Source organism: Lucilia cuprina, chromosome 3 (assembly GCF_022045245.1).
Source record: "Lucilia cuprina isolate Lc7/37 chromosome 3, ASM2204524v1, whole genome shotgun sequence".
NCBI lineage: Eukaryota > Metazoa > Arthropoda > Insecta > Diptera > Calliphoridae > Lucilia > Lucilia cuprina.
In genome coordinates this window covers 18,170,505-18,179,891 of record NC_060951.1, presented here as the reverse complement: position 1 = coordinate 18,179,891, position 9,387 = coordinate 18,170,505, and the positions used below count along the sequence as shown (strand labels likewise).

Sequence of the window (9,387 nt, the reverse complement as noted above, 5' to 3'; positions counted from 1 at the left end):
AGTCTCCAAAGATAAAAAGAGAGTCTCCATCTTTTGAAGAACGAGCTACAGATCTGATAGCTTCAGCATGCTTACCGTATAAAGATTGATGAGAGGAAGGAGGAATATGCGAACAAGAAATAAATAATTGATAACCATTAATTTTAATAGAAACGGATATAAATGGTTTGAGGTCTGGACTTGTAAATATATTCCCGGACCAGAGTATTTATTGGCCAGAAATTCGGATCAAGCAATCTTTCGAAGTGATTCATAGAAACTGTAATCTTAAAAGATGATATTGATCTCGGTTGAGAAAAATTAAATTTTTGTATTGATATGTCAGCATCATTACCAAGTTTATTTTTTATGTAGAAATCAACTGAATTGCTAGACGAGAAATGAATATTGTCTTTTTTGGAGTAATTGCTCGGAGAGGAATAATTTCAGTATTTATCAATTGCGGAGGATTATCAACAATCGGATTAATCACATTAGTAGTTACATTGGCAGAACATAAAACACGAAGGTACAGAAACAGAAATATTAGTTAATGGAACGTTTGGATCAGATGCAGTGTTACAGGGAGGCGCAGACACAGTTGGTTGATCATCACGTTTTTCCTGGGTTAAGTTTCTTGCCGATTTACGTCGTTTGGGAGAAGATTGCGGAGGAGATTTTAAATTATCTAGAGATTTAAAATCATCGAACAATTTTCCGTATGCGGAAATGCGTTCATTTAATTTAACGGCTTCATCTTGAATTTCGGCGAATTTCTTTTTAGTTTCTTGGAAAAATCGATAATAGTTTACACCAAATTTTCTACAACTTTCACAGCACCAATGTAAACTTTTATTTTTAGAAACAGCTTCTGCTACTAGCCCTGAAAGTCCACTGCATTTAAAGTGACAACATTCATGGCACAGCAAACAGACCACCATTCTTTCATCTTCACCTTTAATATTACAATTTTTTAATAAACAAGCCATTTTTTTAAAAAATTAGTATGTATTATTTTGCACAGTGTAGAAACAAGATAAATCAAATGGCAACTTTATCATTTGACAAGCAAACAAAAGAGATGATCAATGTTTGTTGTTGTAGTAAAGAAAAAACAAAACAAAAAGGAATAAGAGAATGGTACTTATATTTGTATTATGTTGTTGTTATAAACGTGTAGATGAGTACCAGTAGATGAATTGATGATCAATTATTTATCACTGTTGTTGTAAGCTTTTCTTTATATTTCTTTTATGTTTTATTAAAGGTTTTCGGATCAAAATTTTGTTTTTTATTTAAACAGATTAATGTGGAAAAATTAGTAACGATCCAAATAAATAAATACACTAATAAATAGCAAATTTTTCACTGATTTTATTAACCAAAGTCTCAGATTTTAATTAAGTTTAGTTTGTAAGATAAACTTTAAAAATTCGGAGCGAAATTAATTGCGGCTTTACACTTAGGAAAACTTGAAACATCACTTTTTAGGTGATGTTTCTTAGGCCTTTTTTGATTTCATATGATATGTATTTCGAATTTCGACTAAATTGTGGAATTACATTCAAATATTTATGTCTTCTAGCGTACACAAAGGGAGCTTTGCTTCCCTAATCGAAATTAATAATTTAGATTATAAAACTATGTATGTAAAAACTATAACTGTAAAATATAGAAACAAATCATCATCAGATACAATTTTTGTTTTTTCTTACACATACGTGTGACTTTTGTTTCTATGTATTAGTAACAACCTTAAACGCTTATAATTCCCGCAATGCTTAACCGATCTGAGTAATACATATATTGTGCACATCTGAGAACTCCTTCAAAATGATATATTTTTTGTAAAAGGGGTCACAAAAAATCGCCTTGCCTATTTATTATATAGGGTTCATAAATAGCAAAGAGTCGAAAAGTCGACATTTTGTTTCAACTATAAAGCCTACTCGGCTATAGTCGGCAACGAAAGGGTAAATATAATATCTTTAAAGGGAACAGAGCACGAGCATGAAACGGTGAGAGCAAGAAGAAAAATCTCCTCAAAATGAGCTAGTCTAAAGTTAGTATGATGGTACATATTCTGAGTGGACACACAGGATTACGAGCACTTCCATATAGTAGATACATATAGGCGAAACGGAAGCGGTTGTCAAAAAAAATTATTCTCTTTACACAGACGATCTCTAAGAGATTAAAACGCTCTTGTGAGAGTAGAAATATAAACCTTTCAGAAGCGCTTGCGTTTTTGGTTCCAAGAAAACAGGTAAATGAGAGTAGTAATACAAACCTGCGGTTGCGTTTCTATTTCCCAGAGAAAATGTATATTAAATGGAGTGTGGCTACGTTTACGGATTTTGTAGCCATTTGTAGGGGGGCTAGGTGATATAATGGACCGATTTGAACCATTTTCAATAGGCTTCGTTCCTGGGACAATAGGAAATGATTCTGAGCCAATTGGTATACTTTAAGGTGGGAATAGGACCAATATTATTGTGCGTTACAAACATATGCACAGGGTGTAGGGTATATAAATAATCGCAATATTGTATTTCAACCCTGAGAACTATACGCACTCACAAAACTTCGAATTTTCTTCGCAAAATTGCGAGGATATAAGCACTTTATTTAAAACCCCGCAAACAATTTATATTTTACAAACGAAAAAAAATATGTTTATTTTATATTTTAAATTAAACTGAAAAAAGGAAAAATTGTTTTTTAAACTAATCCCAGGAAAAATTGTATTAGTTCTACAACTAGTTCTAGAACACATGATTTTAGCCTGAATTCGTTCTAGTTTGGCGTTGAGACCAATGATTTTTGTTCGAAATTGTCACCTTTGGAACTGGTTCTGAGGAAGTGTTATGGAGTCGACACTGGTTCCTTCGAACGCTTCTGGAACTAGTTCTTTAATCAATGATTTTTGTTTGAATTTGTCAACATCGGAACTTCTTTTTTAGCGTTTTTGTTTCAAATTATTAAGATTAGGAGCAATTTTGAGAAACTGTTGAGGAATTTTTACTATTGCACCAATGTTATTTACAAAACTTACATAGATATACATATCTTACGTTAAATTGAATATAATCTTTATAATATTTTTGGTTACAAGCAGCAAACTTTCTCTTCTCTCGGTACCATTCAATTAGGGAGCTGTTTAATGTCTTGTAGTTCAGTGGAATACAAAAGAAATACATTTGAACGCGTTTTCTATTTCGATAAAAGTAAGTTTATAAATTTTTAATTTTTTGACATTTTTTTCAATTGATTCCAACAAGTTTTTTCGGAACTAGTATGCGTTCCATTGAACAAGTGAAGTAGCAATGTATAGAACTAGTTCCTTGAAAACTATTTAGAAGTATTTAAGAACCACAACAATATTCTAAAGAACGGGTTCCCGATGTAATGGCGACACTACTAGTTCCATGGCTGTTGTTTAAGAATCTGAAGTGGTTCTGTTTTCACCCGTTCTAGAACTAGTTGTTTTTAGAACAAGTTCTAAAATTTTTCCTGGGAATATTTTTATTCACTTATATATGAAATCCTAGTAATGACACACAAAAAATAACGTACCAAAAAAACATTTACTATTTAGAACTTTTTGGACAACTGTGTTTATTTTAGTGCTTCTATTAATACATTCTCCCCAGTTAGGTCTTTGATGGGAGACTTAGGTGTTTGACAATCAGTTTTTCAGAAGAATGTAGAGCATGTGGAGGGTACAGTAAAACTCTGGAGCACTTTATTTGCCACTGTGAGGCATTTATCGAAGTTGGATGTAAGCTCTTGGTAGTAATATTATTCTTGAAATATCATTCCTGACTAGTATTGATTGGAAAATTCTTAGAAATTACGTCAAGTAAACTGTGTTTCTAAACATTGTGAAATAATACATTCAGTGAACAAAATATATAAATGCACATGGTATAAAGAATACAAGGTTACTCCGTTTTCTCTCAATGAAAAGTTTTTTGTCGATTATAATTATTGAAATTTATTTTTTGTAAACAAATAAAGCAAAACTTTGCCACACATGTGGTAGAAGAAATCATATTTAGGAAATTAAGAATAAAAAATGTGTATTTTTACTTGAATTTTTTAAACACATATGCATGTATATAAATACATATATTTTAATAATTGTTTTATTGTGGGCTTATATTTTTACATAAACTAACATTTTTACAGAAAGAATCAAGTTGATTAACCATACATTCTCTAGAATATTAGACGCAGAAGTATCATTTGCAATGGTTTTTAAAGCCGAATACAATGATATATTAATCATAAATAATCGTCTTCTTATAACAAAAAACATTCAAATTATATTCATATTGTATATTTTGGGGGTGTGATGTACTAAGAAATCAAAACGCGCGAAGTTGTCATGTGGTTGTTTAAAAAACTGTACAATTTTATCTTTTTTGTAACCACTCATCGGCCATCGATATACTCAAAAAATTTTGGAAACCACCATAAAACAAAAATATTTTTAAAGCTGCGTATAACTTTTAAATTAAACATTTAAAATTGTGTGCACTAAAGATATTTTCACAAAAACGGTCCAGCTTAACCCAACAAGTTTTTGTTGAATTTTATCTTATTACAACGATTTATTGGCATTAAACCCCAAAATAACACCTGTTGCAGTTGTTTACGTTTAATCTTGCCGTTATACTCGCATTTTTAAATCCATTTTATCCAAATTCTTTATCTATTTATTTATTTATTTATTTATTTATTTATTTATTTATTTAAAGTATAATATAAAATCAATTTATAAAATACAAATTATTGAATAGTGTGGGCTACTGGCCATTACACTACCTCAAAATGCTTTAATTTAACTGAAAGAGATCATCATCAGATTTTCACAAATCGGCATAAAACAAATGACACAGAAAGGCATCTTCGTTACTGCCGCTCGAAGATTCATATAATTTTCTTACTTGGACATGTTTGACAGCGCACAGTGGTATAGGAAAAAAAAAGAGGGAAATAATTCGGTAACTTCTAAACGGTTAATCCGATTTTAATGAAATTTGGTATGCACAAAAAGGAGGTGTTGTCGAGTTTAGGTTTTGAATTTGGACCTTATAGGCCAACCAGGGGCCCGGCGGGGGGTCCTCAAATTAGGACACCTCGGCTATGTTAAATTTTTAAAACGATCTTATTTCTTCATTTGAGTTCCGATTTAAAAAAAATTTCGTATATAGAATCTTCTCATCGAGAACTATAAAAAATGTCGTCGTAAATTATCTCTTATAGTTTAGGAGATATTCGCATTTGAAAATTAAAATTTTTAAATTTTTACCGTCCTTACTTTAGTTTTTTGATAATAGCGCGTCCAAATATTCCCGATTTTCGCCATTTTTTTTATTCGCTTAACAACAAGTCTATATATCAAGCAGTGAAAGAATTATGTAAAAATCATGACTGAGTCCAAAGTTATAGGCATTTTAATTTAAAAAATTAAAAAAGGCGATTTTTTGCCATTTTTTTGGGAAAAAAGTATCTTTTTCTTTTTAAGTTATCTAAAAAGTTTCTAAGAAGATGTATATAGAATTTATACTTTTTGAAAAGCTGACTTTACATAAAATACGATAAATGAAACAAAACCTAAAAATTTTTGATACCGAGGGGACCAGGTCCATCCAAAAAACCCTTTTTTTTATAGAAAATTCAATTTTGAGCAAAAATTCTCAAATCGCATAGTCGATATCAAATTATAGTGACCTGTTTTATATGACCCAATATGTTCTTAATCATTTTGTAACGGGTTTCGATAACCCCGCCCCTGGTATGGATATAATAGGCAAAAAACCAAAAAATCCCATTTTTGGGATTTTTTAAAACTTTTTTGGGAATTCCGGGATTTCTAATAAGAAAATTCGAACTTTTTATTTAATTTTAGATTTTGAGTAAAAAAATCTACCTAACTGTAAAATTTCATCAAAAAATATTCATAAATAAAAATTTTTATTGCAATTTGAAAAATTTGTATCTTCGCAAAACTGAATAAAAAACATTTTTTAATTTTTTTTAAAAAAGTATTCCGCGAATTTTTTAATTTTCAAAAATTATATACAGTTTTGAAAAATAGACAAAATTACCTTTCCATTGATATATAACATGCCTACCTAATGTTTTTAAGTGACAAATTAATTAGGGAAAACTCAACATCTTTTAGAGAATTTACCTAGTACTATTATTTTCATCCATACATTTGTTAGGCATGTTTTACTACCTAAATTTTTATGATTTTTTACAGCCACTTTTTACGATTAATCTTTTATTCTTTATCCCTAAAAAAATTAACAAGTATTTATTTTATATAAAAATAGTCTTTATTTATTTTTTTTATAAATTAATATAATTTTGTAAAATAATCGGTATCACAGTAGTCCATATCTAAAAGATAAAGTAAATCTTTAAATTCATGAATATTTTCAAATGCTAACGTTTTGTAGCAAATCCAACGTTTCCTTATAGTAGATAAAACAGGATCAGAAGATAGAATCAGATTATTAAAAATATCTTCATTTTGAGACTGCCTAGAACACTTCCTTGAGCTAAACTGATGAATATGCTTAAAGTCTCTATTCCTCGATTCTTGGGGTTCTTCTGTAAGCTCTCCTAAAGGCAGAATATTATGTTCTATGATGACCTTTCCATGACATAATATCTTGTGAACTGTAGGTGTCATTTCTTTCCAGGGATATAATTCCAAAAGTAATTTAGAAACTTTTGTAGAATACTCTCCAAATTTTGTTGCGTTCACTTTATGCTTGCTATTTATCGCCATTAGAATAATATTGACCTTTTGCAGTAAATCCATACTAATTCCGGTTATTTCGGAAGTAGTTTCAAAATGTTTAAAAAAACGTCTAGCGGTATTACCATCGTTTGTGCTTCCATATCCTGTGAGTGGTTTATCAATATTTAATCCCATCCGCTTTTTAAATTCCTCTTGAATTCTTCGTTTCTCACTGGCTCTCATTTCCATTAACTCCTTATTGTTATTTGCACTTTTGTTTGCATTTTCCGGTATGCTTCTGTACTTTAAATCATATGCTAAATGTAGAAAATGTTCCAGAAATCGTATGCGAGCATGTAGGGGGGATATTCCAAATTGTAATGTTTCCTCATTTATTAATCTTTGCTTGGAAATATTCGAAAATTCTGATTTTTTATCACCACATATGTAGCAGTACCAAGTAGATGATGTTCCTGTAATGGCATTTCCAACTTTCCCATCAATCATTGTAAGTTTTAAATCATAGGACATGTTAAACGAATAATTTTCTATTTCGATTGTTATAGGTTCCAAGTTTTTAATTTCTGCTTCAATACGATTTATCAAATCTTGTTTTGGATTCCTTTATATACTCAAAGCTTATTGGCCTACAAAAAGCTTTGGATCCTGGAGTCGAATTCTTCCAAATATCATCGAAACTGGTTGATGGAGAATCGCTGTCAGCATACTTTCGAATTCTTAATGGAACTAGCGATGCCATAAATACACTTTTATACTCGGAAGATGATTCACTTGTGTTGATTTGTTTATATTCCGAGAGTGCTGATAATCCATCACATCCCCACTTACAAATGAGTTGAAGATCACAAGAATTTATTTTTTTTAGTTGGTCTGAAGAAAAGTCAGAAGCAATCCTTAAAGCAGTATTTTCGAGTAGAGCGCCATAAATGCCATAAATACACTTTTATACTCGGAAGATGATTCACTTGTGTTGATTTGTTTATATTCCGAGAGTGCTGATAATCCATCACATCCCCACTTACAAATGAGTTGAAGATCACAAGAATTTATTTTTTTAGTTGGTCTGAAGAAAAGTCAGAAGCAATCCTTAAAGCAGTATTTTCGAGTAGAGCGCCGAGTCCAATAACAGCCTTCCGATCAGTTATTTCAATAGGAGGTGGTATAATGCTTTTCTTCTTTTCATTTATTTTGTCATATGATGGTAAAACATCCACTCCTTTTTCAGATAGCGCCTTTCTTAACGTTATGTAGTTATCACGACTTAATCCCAGCTGCAACATAAGCGCAATAGCTTCTTCCTCAGTGAACGTTGTATCAGATGATGGTGTGGGTATACTCTTTACAATTCTTTTCAGTCGTCTTGGTGATGCGGTTGGAAGAATATTTGCAATTTTTATGGCATCCAAAGGCTGTTTTCTTTTCTTAACATTGCTTTAAAAGTGTCCGAAACTTCTTCGTTAGATAAGGTTTCTAGTGAAGTTGATAACCTTTTCCTCTTAGATTTTGAGCTCAAATCCTCATACTGCTTACAGGGAGCACCAACAGTTGATACGCAAATAGCAACTTCTACACATTCATCCAGCCAATCAGAAAATTTCGATCGAAATTTAGCAATGGAATACCGAACACTCTTCAGTTTTATATCAACTGATTTTATAAAATTTTCAATTTTACATATATCAGTTTTATCCACTTTATTTTTATGTGCAGTTTCATATATATTTCAATAAGAAGTTCACTTTATCTTGAAAAGGAGCTGAAGAGTGTTCAAATAAAATGGAGCACAAATCATTTTTTTTAGTACGATCGCCATGGTTAGAAAATTACAAATAATTACAAACAGATATAAACCTGTCTTATATATTAATTACAGGTACTTAAATTAAATTATTTTTTAAAGGGTTATGATATTCTACCTAATATGTCTAACGTATCCTTATGTAATGAATTTTTCCTCAATAGGTCACTTTAATAAGCTACCTATTAAAGTGACCTATAGGGGTAAAAATCATTACAGTTTAAAAAATAATACCTGAAAATTTTTTAATATATGTAACAAATTTAAGAGTTAACGTTATGGATGAAAATAATAGTGCTAGGTAAATTTTCTAAAAGATGTTGAGTTTTCCCTAATTAATTTGTCACTTAAAAAACATTAGGTAGGCATGTTATATATCAATGGAAAGGTAATTTTGTCTATTTTTCAAAACTGTATATAATTTTTGAAAATTAAAAAATTCGCGGAATACTTTTTTAAAAAAATTAAAAAATGTTTTTTATTCAGTTTTTGCGAAGATACAAATTTTTCAAATTGCAATAAAAATTTTATTTATGAATATTTTTGATGAAATTTTACAGTTAGGTAGATTTTTTTACTCAAAATCTAAAATTAAATAAAAAGTTCGAATTTTCTTATTAGAAATCCCGGAATTCCCAAAAAAGTTTTAAAAAATCCCAAAAATGGGATTTTTTGGTTTTTTTGCCTATTATATCCATACCAGGGGCGGGGTTATCGAAACCCGTTACAAAATGATTAAGAACATATTGGGTCATATAAAACAGGTCACTATAATTTGATATCGACTATGCGATTTGAGAATTTTTGCTCAAAATTGAATTTTCTATAA

At 30.3% G+C, this 9,387-nt stretch overlaps 1 protein-coding gene across 1 annotated transcript; it reads right to left on the bottom strand.

Annotated features, from left to right (window-relative positions):
- Positions 1-473: 473 nt before the first annotated feature.
- LOC124418964 lies at positions 474-920 on the bottom strand. The gene has a single exon (XM_046947005.1). The coding sequence runs from the start codon at positions 918-920 to the stop codon at positions 474-476; it is 447 nt and encodes a 148-aa protein (XP_046802961.1).
- Between the last annotated feature and the right edge of the window lie 8,467 nt (positions 921-9,387).

What these genes read in the sequence shown, in the direction of transcription:
- LOC124418964 (XM_046947005.1), bottom strand. Translation starts at nt 920, where the DNA reads ATGGTGGTCTGTTTGCTGTGCCATGAATGTTGTCACTTTAAATGCAGT.